Genomic DNA, 22,299 nt, shown 5'->3' with positions numbered 1-22,299 from the left:
GATATGTGCTGAGGCTCCACCCAGCCTTACTTCTTGGCAAATCGATCTTATTTTCATATATCAATATCGGATCAGCACCGATATAAAGAAAATTGTCTATATTGGATATTGGCCTGATGGGGCCAATTATTTGGCCAGTGATTTGGCCGATAAATGGCCATGCTGCGTGCAGCCACAGTACAGCACAGAGCAGAGCCAGCAGAGTGGATAGCTGCCTCCAGTTGGTAAGTTGGAAGGGAAGGGCAGGGATGTGGGAGGGAAGATCATCACCCCCCATGATGAGGGAAGGGGAAGGCACTGCCAAGCCAGGACAGGGGGTGGGGCATGGGACAGAGGCACAGCTTGTGAAGTGAGGGCAGTTCCCACCACTGTTTGTGCCCCAGGAGGATAGGGGCTGGGAGGGCATGTACACCTGGATATGCATGGCACAGGGCAGGCTGCAGCTGCAGGGTGGAGCTGGAGCCAGTGCATTTCTTGCTGGGGGTGGGGCTTTTCTTGCTGGGGATGGGGCTCAGATTTGGAGTCGGCTCCAGTGGCACTAGGTGGAGGCTGCAGCCACTCCAAATTTTGCTGCAGCTGCAGTCCCAGCCCCACACCACTGCTCATTGCAGCCCTGGCTTTTCCTGGCACTTGGGTAGAGGCGAGGCATTCAGCCGCAGCTGTGCCAGTTGGCAGTGTGGGGCTGGGAGTGAAGCTGTGGTGAAATTTGGGGTAGCTGCAGCCTCCTCCTAGTGCCACTGGAGCCCGCTCTGACTCTGAGCACAGCCCCCAGCAAGAAAAGCCCCACAGTGCCAGCTCCAGATCCAACCCATAGCTGTAGCCTGCCCCACACCACGCAGTTCTGGGAGCACACACCCCCATGCCTCTGCCCTCCTGGGGTGCAAGCAGAGGCTGGAGCTGCACCCACCCTACAAGCCGTGCCTTCATCCCCTGCCCCACTGCCCTGGCTGGGCAGTGCCTGCCCCTCCCTTCCCTCACTCACTGTGGAGGGCATTGATCTTCCCCCCCATCCCCCTTCCCTTCCACCACGCTGGACTTACCACATGATGGAAGCTGTATTGGATATCGGATCGGTATCAGTCAACATGCCTCCTAAAATATTGGCTATTGGTATCGCCCCCCAAAATATCTATTGGTGCACCCCTAGTACATACATGAAGGGATGCGACTGAAGAGTGCAGGGCCTGGAGTGTAGAGAAGGCTGCACAGAGGTGCAGCAGCTATTTGCATTTTGCATCCCAAACAAGAAGGGAAAACTTACAGAAAGATGCATTTACCCATTACAGACTAAGTGGGCAAATAACAACCACTTCAAGAAGGCTAAGCAGACTGCCTGCAAAGAATGTGGAAAAAAGGATTTAATCAAAAAGAAAGCTACAATGTGGAAGTTACAAAATATATGGACAATCTGAACAGGGTTAAACCTTGTTAGAAAAATAGGAAAAGTTATGTCGGCCATACAAATAGTAAGCAAGAAAAGAACTGGTACTGCTATACCACGAGGATGCAAAGGCATAAAAGATAGTGTAGATATGGCCCACACCAAAACTAAATGAATATTTTGCCTTGATTTAGAGTAAGGCTGATATTATAAGACTATGATCCTTGTCAGATGTTACATTTATCACATAATAAATTGTAACATGCCAAATTTTAAACCAGTTAATCCCTGGAAAAGGTAAACCAGCCTCAAAGTTGTGCACTGAAATATCAACTTCTATGTGGCACAGAAGTATCCCACAATAATTTTAACATGTAGCCAGTTGGCATATTACTATTTGTCACATGATACTTGCATATAATGCACAACAAATCTAAAGTCTGCCAGAGGTCTGTATAGGCTAACAGAAAAAGTACAGAGAAATGTAAATTACCTCAACCAAGTTGGAAGCAGAACTCAAGAGTCTTAATTTCTGAAATTTTAAGTTTTGGGGTTTTATTTATAAAACCTGAAACAAAAATTCAGTTTTCATTCTTTAGGATTTTTGTACTTCTTATTACATTTTTATCTAACACCTTTTGCTCTAGAAAAAGGAAAAATACAACAAACACTGGTTAAATTACCATTCCATGAGGAAAGCAAATAACGGTATATTATCTAGTAAAGAGCAAGCTGGTAATGAGGAGGAGAGATCACTGATAGAGACCTAGAAAATGGCAATTAAAACCACAGTGGCAAATTATCTCATAAGGAAATAAACCAGAGTTCATTGTAGACAGAGAGAACTGGGAGAAAAAAAAGTCCCTACATTTTTCAAAAAATTATATATAAAAAATTGCCTAAATAATCCATTTCTGAAATCTGAGGAAGACAGGATTTTTTAAATGCATGGGGATGCTGTGCTATTTTATGGCCAGCATTACTTCAAAGGTAGAAAGTGTGCAGAATTAAGGTAAGTGATGGAAACTTTAATTCCCCCCCACACACACACTATGTACATGCAAGTGGTCTTACCCCAAGATAAAATCTGTGCCACTGCCAAGAAAAATAAAATCCAGTTTGTTACAGTTTCATTCTAGGGCCCTGTGTCTTAAAAGTCCTTTTTTGCAGTGAATGGAGGGAGGGGTTCTTCACCACAACATATATGATCATGCACTATAATGAATACCCTCAGGGTGGAGGGTGGGGCAGAGTTAGGATTAATTTTTTCCTTCAAGATTAGTTCTGCTTAATTAAAAAAAAATCACATTTACACAAAGGCATAACTTTCTATTTTAGTGTCAGGGGCCATAGACATGACGAAGATTACTCTTTTCCTTATGCAGGTGGTAGTGGTGATGACAACATGGACTGCTGTTGCCGCCGCCTCACCGCAGGCTTGCGTAACAGGGGTTGTAGTAGTAGTGGCACGGGCTCCTTGTAGATTGCTATTTTGGCAGCACTTCTGAATCGGTGCAGAGAGCTGGTGCCCCAGTTTCCACATCCTCCCACCCCCAATTTATGCTACTACATTTACAGTTCTCCAGACTTTCCTATCTTGAACACAAACTACACCAAAGGTATCATAGCTAGAATACATACATTCACTTTTACTTTTGCTCTGGTAGTTTTGAATGACAAAGATGGATTCTCTGTCACCAGGTAATCCACAGATTTGGGGATATTTTTATTAAATTGTACAGTAATTCCTCATTTTCAAATCCTCTTGAGATGGCCCACTCAAGCCAGTTTTTGATTGTTCTAATTATAACAATTTAAGGTTTCTTCTAAAAATGATAAGTACAAAGTGCTATTATACTCACAATTTATGAAGATTGTTAAGTCCCACAAAGATTTCTGGGGTTAGACAACCAATTCTATTATTGGAAAGATCCCTGAAACAAACCAACAAAAAAAGAAAATCAATGAAAATTTATTGCATATTATTGGCATATATATCTACATAAACACAAAGGGTTTCTTTAATTTTCACTCTAAGGAGCTACAAAGGAAAAGCTAAAAGCTAAACTAAAAGCTAAAACTTTTCAGAAATATATTTGAATTTGTTAGTTTTCATACTTTATATAGTTAGAGCATACCAACATTGAGAAGAAACTGAACTTTATATTAATTCCTTCATAAATTAAATTAAGTAGAAACAGTCTTCAGAATATTGCTGACCAACTTTACCACATTTTTGCAATAATTATTTATTTCATGACAAAAGTGGCATGTATTTTACAATTTTACATAATGAATACAATATTCATCTTAGATTGAACCCAAAATATAATTCATTTTGTCCTTTCTAAGACCTTTTATCATACCTAGTCTTCTGCCTAGCTGAAGATGACTGAATGAGATTCTGAAGCAATCAGAGGCATACTAATAAAAAAGAAAGGTCACTCTTAAATGCATGGCATACAATTTTCCCCTGAAAGTAAGGTTATATTACAGTAATTCACATATACAAGAGGGTACGCTCTCCAGAGACAGTTAATGGGGCTCCGACATTTACTAGACAACAGATATAAAAAAGGGAATTTATTCTGCTCTTTGTGCATTCTGAACAACTACCCTCTGTCAGATGTCTGGTTTTTAACTGTGTTCCAACTTTGTTTCTTTTCAAATGTGTTTTCTTGGATAACTGCTGTGCTCTAATAATTTTCAATAATCAGAGATCCTTCTACAATACTGAACAACTTTTTGTTTGAAAACTAGAGCTGTATTTCAACTGGAGAAAAAAGCCCAGAAGTAAGTAAAGAGCCAGGGGACCTGGATAAAAACTTACTAAGGGAAGGCAATAGTGGAAGCCTTAGCAATGTTCTCAGGGAGAAAATAGGACAATCAATTATATACCAGAAAGATTTATATACTAGTGTAAGAAGCATGGGGAATAAACAGGAAGAATTGGAGGTCCGTGTACAATCACAGAATTACGATCTAATTGGGATGACAGAAATGTGGTAGGGCAGTTCATATGATTGGAGTACAGTCATGGCTGGGTATAATTTGTTCTGGAAGGACAGGCAGGGGAAATGAGGAGGTATTGCCCTATATATAAAGGAGTTGTACGTGTCTTCTGAGGTGCAACATGAAGTGGAAGGTAGGCCTCCTGGAAGTCTTTAGGTAAAAGGTCACAGAAGAGGGCAGCAAAAGAAATGCCATGGTGGCATCTGCTATAGGCCACCAAGCCAAGTGTAAGATATGGATGAGGTGTTCTTTGATCAACTGACAGAAATATCCAAATCACATGACTAAGTTCTCATAGGAGACTTCAATTACTGGTGACATGGTAGGAGAAAAACACAACTTTTTGCTACAGTGGGAGAGAGGCCAATTTGGGAGGAAGCTCTCTCAACTTGATGTTCACAAACAGGGAGGAATTGATTGAGACTGTGACCGTGGAAGGTAACTTGGGTGACCATGACCATGAAATAGTATAGTTAAGGATGCTAAGAGAAGGATGGGAGAAGAGTAGCAGAATAAAGACAGAAGGCTTAAAAAAAAAAGATGTCTTCAATAAATACAGGGAATAGATGGGCAAGATCCCTTGGGAGACAAGTCTGAGGGGAAAAGGAGTCCAGGAGAGCTGGCTGCATTTTAAGGAAACTGTATTAAAAGGCACAGGAGCAAGTTATCCTAGTGCAATGAAAACCATGAGAAGTGCAACCAGAGACTGGCCTGTCTAGACATCAGTCTTTTCAATAAGCTAAATCTCAAAAAGAAATCCTACAAAAAGTGTAAAGTTGGTCATATTACTATGGAAGGTTATAAAAGTATTGCATGGACACACATGGAGAAAATTATGAAAGCCAAGGTGAAATTTGAGGTGCAACTGACAAAGGACATAAAAGACAAAAAGGATTCTAAAAGTGTGTCAAAAATAAGAAAAACCAAAAAAACCCATAGGTCTCTTAGACAAATAGACACCAACATTTTGGTAGGTATGCCACCAATTAGACCCACACTCTCCCTGAGTGCTACTCCAGTTCTTTTCTTCTGCCTGATCTGCTGCTCTGCTTTCTTCTCCCTGCCACTGTGCAACATGCAGAGGCTGCCTGTGCCACGTGTAGCAGCTATGAATTTGAAGCTTGGCTACCTCTGGCTTAGACAACATGGAGAGCAGGCTGAATTATTCAAGGCCTTTTTTACTTCACTTTTCACAAATCAAACAAGCAACTAGATGATGAGCGTAGTTGAGAGCAAACATAGAGAAGCACGATGCTTTCAAGTCACCAGGATCAAATGGGGTGAGGCCTAAGATGCTGAAACAAATTACTGAGGTAATTTCAGAGTCATTGGCTGTCCTCTTTGATATCTTGTAGAGGTTGGGTAAAGTCCTAGACGATTGGAGAAGAGCATATATAGTTCACATCTATAAGAAAAGTACAAAGGAGGATCTAAGGAATTTCAGACCACTCAACCTGACCTTGATACCTGGAAAGATTATGAAGCAGGTCCTTATGTAGCAAAACCCCCAGTTTTTCTTTTTTTTTCCTTGTAAAATGCATTCCCTCCCCATCCCTAACCATTTCTGACTTTTCATTTCTCTCTCTATTCCCTATAGATAAGTATAAGTGAGCTAAGACATAGGATAAGCTTCAGCATTTTATTTTGGTAGCAAGTTCTATTTGTTTTTGTCTACATCCATGGTTACACATGCATCCAAGTCTTTTGTGACCTGATCATAAAAAGCAATCAGGTTGGTCTGACATGGCCTGCCCCTAATGAAACTGTGCTGGTTGCCTTTAAGCATCATCTCTGAGGCCAGCCCATCGCAGATGTGCTCCATGATGATCTTCTCAAAGAGTTTCCCTAGGATTGAGGTAAGACTGATGGACCTATAGTTGCCCAGATCCTCCCTCTTCCCTTTTTTAAAGATGGGGACCATGTTGGCTATCTTCCAATCATCTGGCACCTGACCTGAGTACCACGAGCACTCGTGAAGCCGTGCCAAGGGCCCTGCAATAACCCCTGCTAGCTCCCTCAACACCCTGGGGTGGAGATCAGCTGGACCCGCTGAATTTGAACGCGTCCAGCCCCTCCAGAAGCTCTCTAACCCGGTCCTCCCCAACCTGAGCTCTGGAGGCATTCCCCTCGAGTTTGTGTTGCATCATAGTGGGGAAGTCCCGGTCCCTGCCCAAGAAAACAGAGGTGAAGAATTGGTTAAAGAATTGGCTTTCTCCTCTGGCACAACCACCAGATTGCCCAGAGGATCTTGCAGGGGCCCATTTCCCGGTGCTTTCTTCATTCTCCCTATATATTTGAAAAAGGACTTTTTGTTATCTTTGATTTTGGACACAAGTCCTGGCTCTATGTCTACCTTAGCTTTCCTGACAGCCCGCCCCACAGGCCCGAGCAGAGGAGGTATACTCCTCTTTGGAGATAGCACCCCCCTTCCACTGGGTGTACACCACCTTTTTGGCAATCAGGCATTCCCATACACCCTTGGTGAGCCAAGGGGGCTTACGGGTACTCCTGCTCCCCTTGCTTGTTGTTGGGATGGTCACCCTGTGGGCCCCGAGTATCAGCCCCTTAAGGAACGACCACTCATCTTGGGCACTGAGTTCCTCTGCCCTCGAGAACCCCAGTGCCATTCCCACCAATCTCAACTCATTGAAGTTAGCCCTCTTGAAGTCTAGGGCTACCACCTTACTGCTGGCCCTTGACACCCTGCACTGGATGGTGAATTCCAGCAAGTGATGATCACTATCACCCAGGTAGTCAAGGACCACTTATCTGCCCCCCACCCAATATCTCAGCTGTCTGCCTCAGTTTCCAGCCCCAGTCTACCTTAAATAAACCCAAGCCTCAGTTCCTCAAACAGCTTCTCTGTAGTCTACCAGTTCTAATCTGAATTCTGGCAAATTTCACTCCCTGCACTTCAGTACTCTCTCTCTCACCTTAACCTTCCCCCAGGTACCCCAAGCATACACATACACACTGTACCATCCAAGTTGGGAACTTACCTGTGTGTATGTGTAGGTGGGTTGTATGTGTGTGAACTGGTGAGTGTGTGTGTGTATATATATGTCATTATGTGCATGATAAATGAATTAGTGATCTGTGTCTAACTTTTGGGGTGTATGTGCTTGAAGTGGTGATAGGTATGCATGTGCCTAGGCTGGTTTGGATGTGTATATGCCTGAGTTGGTAGTGTGTGTGTGCAGGCACCTGATTTATGTGTTTGTATATGTGCAATTGTGTCACACCCTCCTGTCTACCAGCGCAATATTGGGATCCTGAGAGTTGGCCTGACCCCACAGGGCAACACTTAAGGCATCCACTGTGAAACACTTAGAGGAGAACAAGATAATCAGGAACAGCCAGCATAACATGCTTGAACCAAAAAGCAAGTCACGAGTGACCAATCTGATTTCCTTTTTGATACAATGATGGGCTCTGTGGATGGACAAGGGCAGCCGATGTACTATATCTTGATTTTGGAAGTCTTTTGATACTGTCTCCCAAGATATCCTCATTAATAAGCTAAGAAAATAAAGAGTAGACGAAAGTACTGCAATGCAGATACATAACTGGTTGGATCACCATGCTGAATGAGTAGACATTAATCGCCCAATGTCTAGTTTGAATAAGATATTGAGTGGGGTTCTTCAGGGCTTCATGCTTAGCAAATTTACAGATGATACCAAGTTGGGTGGAACTACAGACAATCTGGAAAGTAGAGTCAGAATCCAAAATAATCTGGATAGATTCATAAAATGGTCCAAAAATCCATCAGATGAAATTGAAGGACAAGTACAAAGTTCTGTACTTAGGATGAAATAATTCCATGTGCAAATACAAACTGAGGAATGATGGACTAGGCTGTAGTACTGCAGAAAAGGACTTGGAGGTTACAGCAGACCATAAGCTGAATATGAGCCAGCAGTGTGCTCATTACAGAAAAAAGTAAAAAAGCTAACAGTGTTCTGGGTTGTATTAACAGGATTGTGCCTTGCAGACCAAAGCAAGTTCTGCTCTGTTCAGCACTGGTAAGTACAGTGTCCAATTTTGGCCCCCACACTTCAAGAACAATGTGGACAGATTGGAAAGAGACCATTTGAAAGCAACAGAAGAGCAGGTTAGACAGACACTGAGCTGAGATAATTAAGTCAGGGATGATTTTCCCACAGTCCTATTACTATAAGTATTTTGTCACTTTTGTCTTCATCCTTATTTCCTCCTATTATTTGTACATTTGACAACATACATGTGAACCAGGTAAGAATGAAAGAGTAATAATCTGCAAAATGTATTTACCATTTTATAGCTAAATCTTTTACCACTTGGAGACCTAACCAAGGGAAGAACATGGAGTTTTTAAAACTTTGCTGTGCTCCAGAGGTGATTTAAATCTAGAGTTCGCTCTTCTACCAGGCAGTGGAAAAATTCTTGTGCTGGTAAAGATTTAATATAATACTAAAATATAAGTAATTTTAAATACTTTTCAGTGACATTAAGTGGATAATTCCAGAAAAAAGTTGGCTGCTTCTCCATAATTATACTTTTGTATTTCTTTTTATTGAAAGGAGCACTGCCCCATAACAATCAAAGGACAAGAAAGTATAACATCAGAATTTTTTTAATACTTTTTTGTATTATAGAATGGTCTAGTGGTGCTGACATGAAGTCTGTAACATACTTCTGTTTTGCTTTAAGGGAAAAAGTATAACTGACAAATCATAAAATTCTTGTGTAATATTTTTTCTCAAATAAATAAATGCTTGGCTGAATGTAGAGCGAGTAGAGGAAATGAACCACACCACATAGCAAATTTGGGGTATCAAAACTAGATTTGAGTTGGAAAAAAACATCTTCCTACCTTATTCATGTGGTTCACAAGTGACACGCAGCAACAGGATATTTCTAACGTAGTAACTAGACACATATGCCCAACTCGACCATTATCATCACTATGAGTGCTATTTTTCACAATACATAGTGCAGGTTGGCAATAATGAAAATCTCTTCATTGTAAACTATGTTTCCTAATGAAGCATTAGCAAACAGAAATAACAGCTTGCACCAGCTTGCTGCACAGCACTCTCAACTGATCCATAGTTTAGCTTAGGCCTAGTTTGCCTCATGTCATGCAAATCTGTTGTTCATTATTCTTTGTAAAATATTTACATCAGAAATGTTGATTGATGAAACTGGTCTTACAGAACAGTAATATTCCTCTGTTGAAGAAATGAATCCCACATTTCTAGTGCTTCCCAAACTTTTTGTTATGTTCTCTTCTGTTAACCTATGAAATAACTCATTTTGCCATCGTGAATACCAAATTATCATAACATAATCAGTTCTAAGAAAGAATTATACAGAAGAAAAATTGTTCATTTTATATGGAGTTGACAGCCTGCAGTTTGCCAACTGACTCACCACAACTATGTCTACTTCAGCTGCCTGTGTTTCATTATCTTTAGCCATCAATGTATTGCTCAAGGGACATATATGAAAGAATAGGACATGAATGTAAGCAAGATTTCAAGTAATTAGTGTTCACACTACAACAAGAGCTTGGTCTCAGTGAAGAAATGTAGTGATCTTGTGTAGTCATCTACTACCTAAAACGTTCTTTTAATGCAGTGCTTCTCAAGTTTGTTAGACTGCAGGCACTGGTCACAAGACTCAAGGTACACCTTGGCAAACGCTAGCTCTTAGCTTCTTTTTTTTTTTAATTGTGGAAAAATCAAAGACTTTTTTTAGATTGCACCCAGTTATGTTGGTGTATCAGAAGAAAATGATAAAATATAGTTCTTGAAAGTCTCATATAGTAAATACCAGGCTTTAAGTCCCTAAAGCTTCTGCTACAATCTTTCTGCTTTCTGTCCCATCTCCTAATAGGTTTTGCCTATTTTTGACCTCTTTCCTGCTGGTGACCTCATCTTGAGTTTCCATAGTTGTAACTCATCCAAATTATATCAAGGCTTTTACAGGTTAGACAGAAGGCGGGACAGATTTGTACCCTGCAGACTTAATCAGAGATGCATTTTTATGAGCAGCAGGCTTATTTCATCACATCACTTCATTGGATCCTGAGAAATGATGACTATCTTGAGGTAGCCACAGAAGAAAAACCTGTCCTAACTTACAGGCAGCACACCCCCTCCCACACCGCGCCAAATGGAAGTGGGATCTTTCCCCCAACAGAGTGCCTAACTCCTATTCTCATCAAGGCATCAGGCCTTACCCCAGACTTAGATGCCAGATGTGCCCATTCATTAAGTCATATTGTATCACCAAATAACATGGATTTTAACATCCAAGATTCATTTACCTGGACCTCTACCGACATCATACACACCATTATCTACTAATAGTGCCCTTCTGTTGTCTGCACTGGACAGAGTGATCCCTACACGTAAGGATGAATGAACACAGATCAGACATCAATTCCTGAAAGGCATAAAAGACTGTGGCAGAACACTCTAACCTCCCTGGACATTCAACAGATGACCTCAGGGTGGCTGTTCTTAGACAACAGAAGTTTTTAAATGACCTTGAATGGGAAATTGTGGAACAAGAAATTATCCATGGACCGGATTGTATTAAGTATGGTCTAAGCCAAGATTGTGGATTCTTATCCCATTACCTTATTTTATATAACCCAAATGTCAACTAGGGGGTTAACTGGTTTTTCTCTCTCCTATCCATCTTTCCTCTCTCAGACATGCTCCCTTCTTTTTTCTCTTCCTTACCAACTCTTTGCTTTCTATTTAGAAGCTTTACTTCCTGCAGTCCCTTCACAGCATCTGATGAAGCAACCCTCCTGCTTACAAAAGTTTATGCTTTGCATCTCTGATTTGGTTAGTTCATAAGGTACAAATCTTCCCTGACTTCTTCCTGACTTCTGACTAATATGGCTAATTACCTCTCTTTTACAGGTTACCCATTCTTCCCACAAGAGGTCAGGGTTGTGTTAATGCAGTATATGGTCACACCAGAGTAATCTTTATTTTCAGCATTACAGTACTATTAATTTACACTGTACTGTATAACAACAACAATGAAAATAATAATAGCAATTTGGGTATACAATGGAAAATGTAGAGTTTATACCACAAATACATATGATTGTATACCACCATCAGTCATGGTTTCATAAAATTGTTATCTATAATTTTTACATGAATTTATGTGATTCATCATTTAACATCATTCACCATGTGTTGAGGGTTAGAAATACTGTCCATATACAAGACATGCAAATGAGCAGAAATGGAAGGCCACTGCAATTGTTTGGCCTTTTTATGCCAGAGGTTCTTCATTGAGTATGCTTTTACAAAGTCAAACTTCAAAGCAAGAATAGATATAGATGTCAAAGCATACAGTTTGATATTTTGAAATATGACCCGCCCCCTCCTCCCCCTTATTTTGCATTAAATTAGAAGGGAGTTGTGTTTTCATACCTGGGCTCCAAAATATACAATTATCACATGACCTTTTAAAGTATCAGCACTCACAAAAGATATTAAATATAATGTGGCCAACGAGATTAGATAAAAAATAAGAAAGATAAAAGCAGACTTAGTGTCTAGAACTGGTGAAAATAAATTCTCCAGAATGTAAAACCTTTCTTTCTAAAAACTGTGTTTATGAACCTCTCTTACAGTACCTATAATAAATAAAAGTGGATCCAGAATAACAGGTATGACAAGAAGCTACTGTTGTTCATTTAAAGTGCATAAGATTTAAATTTCAGAAGAATTTTTATTTAATATAAGAGCAATTCACTAGCTAAGCATGGTTTTAAACTCAACCGCTACCTGCTCGTTCATTTGAACATTTATCAGGTTGTTCCTTTCTAAAAGGCAAAAGATCATTTGAAATACTCTAAACCATGTCCCAAACTGGAGAGAGGACAACTGGAGCAAGACACACATTGAATGAATAAAAATAAAAAGGAGCCAAGTGCAGTTTGGAATTTTGTCTTTGCCCCAAGTCCTTATGTTATTATTACTTGATGGCATATATGAGTTCCCTCAGGACAGAATATCAATATGCACACAATTTTCAGGGTAATTCAAATGGAATTAATACTTACAGGCGCTTCAGTTCTGAAAGTCCATAGAAGGCCCCAGGCTCAATTGTGCTAATCAAGTTATTCTTCAAATCTCTAGAAATATATATATAAACATATATGGTAAGTGGAGCAATTAGTTATTACTTGACCAATAATACTGTTCTCATATATGAACATATCAGCAATTTTTTTATATGCTAATTCATATTTAACCTCAAAATAAGAGTGAGTGAATCTTAACATTCAAAACAAAAATGTATTGCTATACTTACAGTTTTAAATAATTTCAGTTATATAAGATACAGTGCTAAGAAACCTTTCTGTTTGTGTTAGTGTTCTTTTTAAATTTCCCAAACAAGTTTGCCAGCCTTACCAGTCTCAGGAAAAAAAAATTATCAGTTAACAATTTCAGCAAATGAATAAAGTCAACATCACAATAACCCACTGGCTTTCTTCTCTATTATAATATAATGTATATTTTATATGCAACATTTTCTTCCTTTCTGCGTAATGTAAGTAGAGCAACTGATATGTGGTACACTGTATAGACAAGTCAGCATACTGCATTGGCAAACATACAGTTTCTTGTATCTGACAGATAGGTGTTTCATTTTGCCCTTGGTAGTTATCCAGGGGATTAGTTGTTGTACAGATTAATATTTTCCTGGCATCAGCCATTTCATCTGCTTCTGGCACACAGCTTGAAGCAGTGCCAGTGCTCTTAATTTAATCCCAACTGACTTGAATTCTAAAGAAATTGCTTGGGGTGTAATTAGATGGGCAGGCATCAGGGATATCCACTGTAACATCTTGTAGACTTCTGAGGCCAGATTCTGTTCCACCTATTAAACAAGTGGACTTAGAAAATGAAATGTGATTTTACCCCATCCTGCACAGGTCCCTAAGAGACAATTAATGAAAAGGGTGTTGGAATCTTCCTCCACCTCCTCACTGTGTTTTTGTGACAGTTTATCATAATAAGATGACGGTTTGTTACAAAAGTAGAGGCATTAGTGGACTTTCTGGACTTGATTAGTGTGGAAGAAAATACCACTTAAACTGCTGACAGATATTAAATTTAAGGCATGATGGGATCTAATCCACAATCCCAACAATTCCACCTCCTGCCATGCCCCATGTACATGGAGGGATGCACAATTTGGGGATAGGGAATTGAATCCAAATGGCACCTTATGTGCCAGTGCAGAGAGAGCCTGGAATTATGATCCCAGATTTCCCCTGCACCAGCAAGTCAAAAGCCAGGTGCTTCCAATCAGCTGATTGTCAGCTGGGGCCTTGAAACTAACTGGGGTATGGAACTTGCCCCCACCGGACCCTGGCCCCAGCCGACAATCAGCTGCGCATCAAAACCCCAGCTGGGTGGTACACATGGCTTTACTGGTCCTGGTGCACAGGACCCCAGAATTGGGCTTGCCACAACCTGATGCCAGGTTCCCCATGTTCTGGGATGTGTAAAGTGAAGTTTTTACCAGTCCTGATACACAGCATCAGGGAACACCTCCCTGATCCCAGGGTCCTGTTGCAGTGGAACCTTTAAGAACTGCATATGAAGCTTGGCTGCACAGTGCACACAGTTTTCCCTGATGAATGGAGACCTTAGAATAGGAGAGTGGTTCCTTGACCCCAGGATCCCCAGAGGCTGAGGATGTCAGAAAACCATGTGTGCAGCCAAGCTGCACATGCAGTCTTGAAAAGGTCTGGGGTTTAGGGAACCTGACATCAGGGAGGCACCCATCATCATCACAGATCATTATAGAGATGTAGGGCTGTAAGAGGTCATCCAATCTAATTCCCTGCCTGAGATACAATCATCCCTATCCAAACCATTCTATACCACTCCACAAAGTTGGGCTCACCACACCTCCATCTGTCTCCGGGGGTCAGGTGAAGATCCAGGGACTACTCCTACCTGCAGCCCAATTGGATAAGGAACAACTATTTCCTGGACCCTGGGGCTGCTCCATACTGGATCCTGACACACAGCGAGTGTCATAGACCAGCGCCAACCAGCCATATTCAATTTCATTATATGTGGAATAACTTTGTGACTTATTGTATTATAACACTTTAAATTGACTTGAACATGTAGCTGGTTTACTATTTAAGGCATGATTACCCTGTTAATCCTATCCTGAATGTAATGTATGTGAGGGGTCTCAGGCACCTAAGACTACTTACACACTTAATAGGTGGAAGAGAATCACTGATGTTCATCATTTAACTATCTGAAAATGATAACAGATGAATGGAAATTAATAATAATAGTGATGTTTTTCTCAGGCTGGCAATAGCAGCATACCAGTACCAGTACTGATAACACCAAAGTGACAATATGTCAAAATAACTATTAGTCATTACTGCCATGGCTTTCTATTTTACTGAAAATAGACAACATGTTTGGTGAAAGACAGATTTTGTTGACATCAGCAGGAATTTTCCTATTGATCTCACTGACACAGCAATCAACAGAGATCCAAGTTTTTGATTCTCCATGAAAATACACAGTAAAACCCAGATTTTCTCCTTTAAAGGAACTGGTCCTTTAGGAACTAGTGGGTTTTCCCTTGTAACCTGGCAGAGTTCCAGCCTGCAAGGTGCTGGGGGGAGCAGGAGGAGGGCAGTCAGGCAGGGGTGCCATGTGCATGTGCACAAGTATACATGCACATGGCCACCATGCAGCCTGGAGAGCAGCTACTGCAGCTCCCTCCAGGTAAGTGTGGATAGAGGGACTGAGGCCCCCATAGTGAGAGAGGCAGGGAGTTGAGCAAGGCTGGGGCTGCTGCCCAGCCTGGGCAGTATGTGGGTCTTGGGGCCTGGGATCATGTGGAGCTTCAGGGTCCAAGCAGGGAACAGAATGGGGCCATGGGTGGCTTGTCTGGGAAAGAGATGGGAAGGCTGTCTACTCACTGCTGTGCGAACTACCAGGACACATGCCTCTCAGATTTGTGTGCGGGGTGGGGGTGGACCACCCATTGGGGGCTCAGGCTCTCCCCCTTGCTGCCTTTTCCCCAGGGCTTCCATGGTCCAGCAGGTGAGACCCAGCACAACAGGGCAAAGCAGAGTGAGGAAACTCAGTGATGCCACTGCAAGCCCTGCACTGCCATGGTGAGGCACCCCTGGCCTGCCCAGTGGCAGTGGGAGTGGCAGCACAGAGTTGTGCCCCTCATTGCTACCAGGCAGGTAGGCAGTGACTCACTTTCGTGGTGCAGGGCTCGCAATGATGGCACCAAGCTTCTCCACCCAGCCCCACTCTGTCCTGCTGTGTTAGATCCCACCCACTGGGCCCCAGAGGCCCCAGAGGGAAGGCAGCAAGCAGTTGAGTCCAAGCCTGCAGTGGGCAGCATGCCCCCTGCCCCCTCCCCCACACTCACAGGCTCCACTCAGGCTGTGCCACCCATAGCGGGGGGAGCCAGGGCTCAGGTTCTGCTGCAGGGAGCTGCAGACTCGGGTCCCTGGCCCCATAGCCCTGGCAGCTGGGGGGTCGGGGGCTATGATTGAGGAGTAAGGGGAACCAGAATATCAGGGCTGCTCAGTGCCACAAAGTGGGGGAGGGGGGGAGCCTCAGTGGGATCCACTTCGTGGTGAGTGAAGGGAGCAGGTGGAATCTGATTTTATATTATAAAAAAACCCAAAATCAAATGCCAAAATTTATAGGTATTTCGAATGTATTTTATTATAGTGATTGAGGCACTGGTAGGCTTCCATATTGCTTTACAATTGTAAATGTATCATTGCATCCAACTGATATATATATATATATAGTGGCATTTCATTTTAATCACAGAAAAACATGGATTTGCAGGGGGGCGGGGGTTAATCAGAGAATTTGTGATTTTTAAACACAGAAAACCAGTATCCCTGGTAATCAGTTCATTTCACTTAACCTCCTAAACATGGAAATATGACATTATGATTTCTTACATAAAAAGAAGTCCCAATAATGTCTGTATCTGTGAATATTTGAGTTTTTCTTAATAACTCAGTAATGTGGTTTTAAAGCATCCCTCCTAATCATCTCTCTTATTGGTTTGCAAGGTATATTTAGAAAGTTATTTTCTCTTGTAAATTTGATCGGGATATGCTTGATGTGAGCAATAATTCAGCTAAGAAAAAAAGCTTATTAGCTCAAAGGTTGTACAACAACTCTGTCTACACATAGTACACAAACAGAAACTACACCATATACCAAATACATTGTTTATAGGAAATTACAGTTCATTGTCATCAATACATTTTATAAATCAACACTTTATATATATATAAACATAGCAATGACATGGCAAGGACTAGATCTACTTATAAATCAATGGGAAAATGTATTCTTAGTTTTCTTCTGAATGAAGTAACTTGTATTGCTTATCATTAATTTCATAGGATTAACCAGAACAGTTGCTTTACATAATAGATTTGTAGTTAAATTGCACTGTAAGCTTAGTATTTTCCAATGTTTTGAACTAAATCACTTGTATTCTATTTTTACCCCTTGCTTTTATGGTGCATGAACTCTGTTGTAAAGTCAACTGTGTAGTGATAAAGTCAACCATGTAGTGTTCTTAGATCAATATTTGTTTTTTAGCTCCTCTCTCATCTGCGTAGTGCTTTCTTAATAAAGATAATATCATACCTTTTTATGCTGTGACATCATTAAAACAAATCATGTATGAAAGTTGAAAAGGGAGCTAGTTTTTAAAACCAGAAATAAAACTGGGTTAACCTAGTAATCCTATTTAAATTAAATATTGGAACATAGGAAAGTAGGACCAGAAGAGACCTCAAGAAGAGGTCCTAAAATGGGGCCAAAGTCATAATAGCTAGCTAAGGGCATGCAGCAAAAGAAGCAGGACAGAAGGAGCAATAGGAGAAATACACATGTACAGACTGGTGGCAGACTCATGCTCATTCTAAGCAAATGCAATACAATCCTTTTCCTTAGGCTGTATGTTAAACCACAGCAGATCTCCATAAGGAATTATGGGCTATAACATCATTATCATGTTGTTGATATTCTACTGTTATTTTTCATTATTAAATCTAACACTGCATGCTTCCTAGCTTTCTCCATGGCTGGTATAGATAGGGACATGGATGAACACTACACAAACTTAGGCTCATTTAGGAAAAAAACCAATATTGTTTATTAATAAAGGGTCAAACCTTGAGGAACTGTGCAATGTTGCACCTCACCTTTTGTTTTTTGTCACGGTGGTTTTGCTGCTTAGAAGTAATATTGAAACATTCCTAGAAGTCCTGAAAGCAACAGCAGTCAGAACTACATTTTTCCATCTCAGTTGATCAAGAAGTTAAAATATTTCTTCTTCGAGATGCATCTTACAGCTATGCAGAGACACATACAGAACCTGACTAGACAACTACAAGGTCTTGAAGTCTTGACCGTTTTATAAGATACATTTACACTTTTGTTTAAGGTTAACCAATATGAGTAGTTCCCTTAATATTCACAGATTCAAAATAAATCTTGTGGTCTACTGTAGTTCTGTCCATAATAAAAATATAGTGTACCTTTCTCTAGTTAACACTGGAGGCGTACCAATACATTGGTCCAATATTGGAGCGGTACCAATATGAAGAAAACTGTTTATATCAGATATCAGCCTGATGGGGCCAATAATTTCTCCAATAAATTCCCATGCCATGTGTAGATGCAGTGCAGTATGGAGCAAAGCTGGCAGCATGGAGGGCTGCCTCCAGTTGGTAAGTCGAAAGGGGAGGGGAGAATCATGTGGGCCAGATCAATGCTGCCACAGTGAGGGAGGAGTGGAGCAGGAGCAGACTGCCCACTTGGGGGGGTGGAGGCACAGTTCATGGGGTGAGGAGGCTCCTACTTGCACCCCGGGAGGGGGAGGGCGGGGACAGAGGGAGCGTGTGCCCCCAGATCTGCATGGCACGGGATAAGCAGCAGCTTCCCCTCCCTCACCATGGGGGGCATTGATCTTCGCCCCCACATCCCGTCCCTTCCCCGTCCCCTTCCACCACACTGGACTAACCACCTGGAGGCAGCTGTATTGGCTGTTGGATCAGTATTGGCTGATATGCCTCCATAAATATCAGCTATCAGTATCGGCCCCCAAAAACTCTATCGGTACACCCCTAGTTAACACTAATGAAAAAAAAAGAATAGGAGGTGGATGTTTTTGACTTATGAGAGTATTGATTATGCAAGTGGTTAGGTTGGCAAAGGTCCTCTGCTTTTCATTTATGAACACATCTGTAAGGGAAATCTTCATTCCTTTCAACTTGACCACCACTCCTTTAATGGTAAGTCTTTTTCAGCGCCCTTTTCCTAGCTTTACTTGGCTCTGTAGTAACTTCTTTCTTGGGTTGGCGATATATGGTATCTATAAAATCACAGCATTCTATCCAGGATTAAAGTTGAAGACCACTTAGAAACCTCATTTACAGCAGACATCCACTTTTGGATAAGATAAACTTACAAAAGCCCATCATACCCATGCTCCACACGGTAGAGTCACCATTATTTCAGTCCAATATGCAATTCAGATTGAAGATCTGTAAAGCTATGAATGGCATATTATTTAGCAACCCACGCGAAAAAAGTCCTTCGTGATTTTCAGCATGAGTATCAACAGCTAGGAATAGAACCAAAAAGAACCAAAATGGACAACAACATTGTTGACAGGTGATTTTTAATGCATATCAAAAAAAAAAAAAAAAGGCAAGTGGACAGGAGGCCTTGGAATACTGCAAGTTGCTGTCTGTTGACTTACAGAAACCCTCTTCTGTATTCCCATAACTTAGAAAAACTGTAAGAAAATTAGCCCCACTCAAAATGATCATCTACAGGAAGATGAATGCATAGCCTAATATTATCAAATGCCAGACCATTTCAGGGAAAACTGTCCATCAATTAGACTGGCCCAGGCAAAAAGGGACATCTGGTCTCCTTACTCTGGAAACTGCACATAAATTTAGTAGGTTATTTTAGTAAGGCAGTTCCCAGAAAATTATATAGTATTATACTGCCCACACTCCTGGCACCTTATTAGTAAGCATGTTCTTGTTAGCATTATCCCATCATGATACACTGCACTGTTAACTTAAAAAATAAGGTTTTCCTATCTACTCCCCATTGTACACCACAATATTGTGGCAATACAAAATAAAAAGTTTCACAAATACTCATCTACATTTCCTATTTTTATAGTAGGAATGTTTATTTTTCATTATGTCATTGCCTTTAACATTTAATCATTTATTTTTGTTTAAACAGAATGATCTTTGTTAATCTATTAATTTTGGACTAGCCATTTTCTAATTTAAATAAAACAGTGTAATATTGAAGAATTGTAGAAGTTCATATCAATTTTCACTGAGTTAAAGAAGCCATGGTACATTTGGTTGCCTGTTTACATGTTTTCCCAAAAGCTACTGCTGAGGTTTGGCAAAACAGCTCGATCACAGAAGTGCCAAGTAGTAGCCCAGATAGGCCATAAACACGCATGTGTGCACAGACACAGACACCATCAAGAAACGTTGACATTAACCATAAATGGCAAAAGGAAGAAAAAGTAATATTGAGTGACCACACCATGACCCAGTTAAAATGACCAAAAAATATATATTTTTTAACTAACACTTATGGTTTTTCATCATTTTTGACAAACAATTCTAACTTTTAAGTATCTGCTCTAGGTCTCAATGATGTGTCATTTGTGGTGTTGGCGTCTGCATCTGGTGGCAAGACCTGAAAATAAATCAAAACCAAACTACTGTTACAATTACAGACGTATGACGCTACATGAAGTCAGTGCTAGTTGTTACAATTACAATGTTTATATCATGGTTGCACAGCTGCAAAAATACAACTGGAACATTTATTGGAAAGGTATGTTGCAGAGTTTTATTACTATTGTTGGAGGTACCTATGGCATGATACCATACTCTTGACTAAACACAGATGAGAAAAATTGCAATAATTACAGTTATTGAAAAGGAACTGTCTTAAGAACCTCCTGCTCCCCTCCAAATGAATTCAAATTGCCAGAAGATAGCTTCCCTTCCATATAAACTCTAATTTATAATGTAACACATACAAAATATAAATACTCCATCCACAGGCACATATTTACAGTTTCACTGTATCAGACATATCAATGTAGATTAACAGTCTTTCAGATTTACAAAAAAATCGGGCAGCCCTCTGATTGATTAATACAGGCTGCTTTTCACCTTGAGTCTATGATCTTTGTGCTGGCACCTATTTAATTAACTGAATAAATGGTATTCAGTTAAAATTGATAGCTGACCTAGAGCAGAAGAAAGTCTGCGTCCAAAATACCCACTTGCCAGTGCCTCAATGGTGGTAGATCTGAAATAGGAGAAAGAGGCTACCAAAGGCTACTGATAAGTCTTTATTTGCAGAATTTTTAATGGGTATAAAGTGGCTTCTGACACCTCAGCCATCCAGCTTTCTTGTCTAACTAAACATACAAAAATGCCCTGAAGACGTACAAGAATTCAGGTTCACTGTATGCATTTATAAAATAAAATATATTATGCTAAAATGGTTAAATTTCATCCTAAACCTCCTTATTGAAAGAATTTAGTTCCCTTTACAAGTTAGATTCTGATGACTTGGACATCTTTCTATTAGTGCCTATGCCTCCAGATACCACAGAACTTTCCTTAAAATATATGTACTGTCAATACTTTGCATGCATATTTATCACAAGAATGTTCAACTAATTCCAGTTCTTCATTCAAGTTCTTGACATTGATACATCTCTCATAAAAATTATAGGTTTTACAAACAGGACATCTGTGTTTAGAAAGCTGTCATTATGCTGCTACAAACTTTCCAAAAAGGCTCCAAAAAGAGCAGTCAGTTGCAGAGCACATGCCAAATGCCAGTGAATTATGACTGACACTGCTTTTTCAATTTTTCCTAATACTATGTAACAAAAGTACATGGGGTCAAGTTCTGCACTTGAAAGAAAGCCCAGCTATATTAAATGGGAGCCTTGTCCAAACATGAATCCAGGACCAGGTCCCAACAAAAATGAGTTTTACAAAGTGGTTATGATTAGTATTCACTGGGCAGGACTATAGAATTAAAAGCAAGTCAGGACCCCCAGTGAGATGAGACACCATACCTAATGTAAATCATGTAATCATTACAGATTGTCAGGGACAGCAGTTTTGGCTACAAATACAAAGAACTAAGGTAAGATGACAAATGTGGCTAAAAAAGGTTAGGAGCATCTGGCTGTACTATGTCTGGCTCGTGTTTGGCATGTGTTCACTGCATATCTTCACTCTGACTGGCTGTATATTATATAAGGTATTTATCTATTATATAGGTATTTTACTGTTCTTCCCTCAAGAGGCCGCTCCAATTACCCATTAGACACCTAGGGCGTGTCCAGATGAGCATGCACATGCCTCTTGCAGTGTCTCAAACCAGCCTGGCCCAGCCCAGCCCACTAGCACACGGCTTTGGACAGGACTGGGAAAGCCGTGCACTAGCGAACCAGGCCGGGAAGTTTCCATTCAGCACACAGTCTGCATCATGAAGTGCCATGCTGCCACTCTGCCCACTGTGCTGGCACTATGGGAGGTGGGAGGAGGCAGGTGGCAGCCCTCTGTCAAGCCCCTCCACAAACCCACCCACAAAGTGCACATCCTTCCACACCACACACCTGGCTGTAGCAGCCAGCTGGGCCATGCGTGGCAGAGCTGCCAGACCCATGATTTGTGTGGGGAGAATGCTCCTGGCAGACCCAACCGAACCCACCCAACAAGGCCCACTAGCATACCCTTACACAGGACTGGGAGGCATGACTTTAGG

General features: G+C 41.0%; 1 protein-coding gene across 1 annotated transcript in view; it reads right to left on the bottom strand.

The window, feature by feature from the left end:
• The window catches only part of LOC109324124 (adhesion G protein-coupled receptor A1-like), a 552,135-nt gene that overhangs the window by 334,496 nt on the left and 195,340 nt on the right, over positions 1 to 22,299 (bottom strand). Inside the window, exons 3-4 of the mRNA XM_019556021.1 lie at positions 12,474 to 12,545; positions 3,244 to 3,315 (exon numbers count right to left, since the gene is read on the bottom strand). Of these exons, the coding sequence (XP_019411566.1) occupies positions 3,244 to 3,315; positions 12,474 to 12,545 (144 nt within the window). The remainder of the gene's footprint in view (positions 1 to 3,243; positions 3,316 to 12,473; positions 12,546 to 22,299) is intronic.

Source organism: Crocodylus porosus, unplaced genomic scaffold (assembly GCF_001723895.1).
Source record: "Crocodylus porosus isolate Cpor-Errol unplaced genomic scaffold, CroPor_comp1, whole genome shotgun sequence".
In the NCBI taxonomy this organism is placed as follows: Eukaryota; Metazoa; Chordata; order Crocodylia; family Crocodylidae; genus Crocodylus; species Crocodylus porosus.
This window is presented reverse-complemented; position numbering and strand designations above follow the sequence as displayed.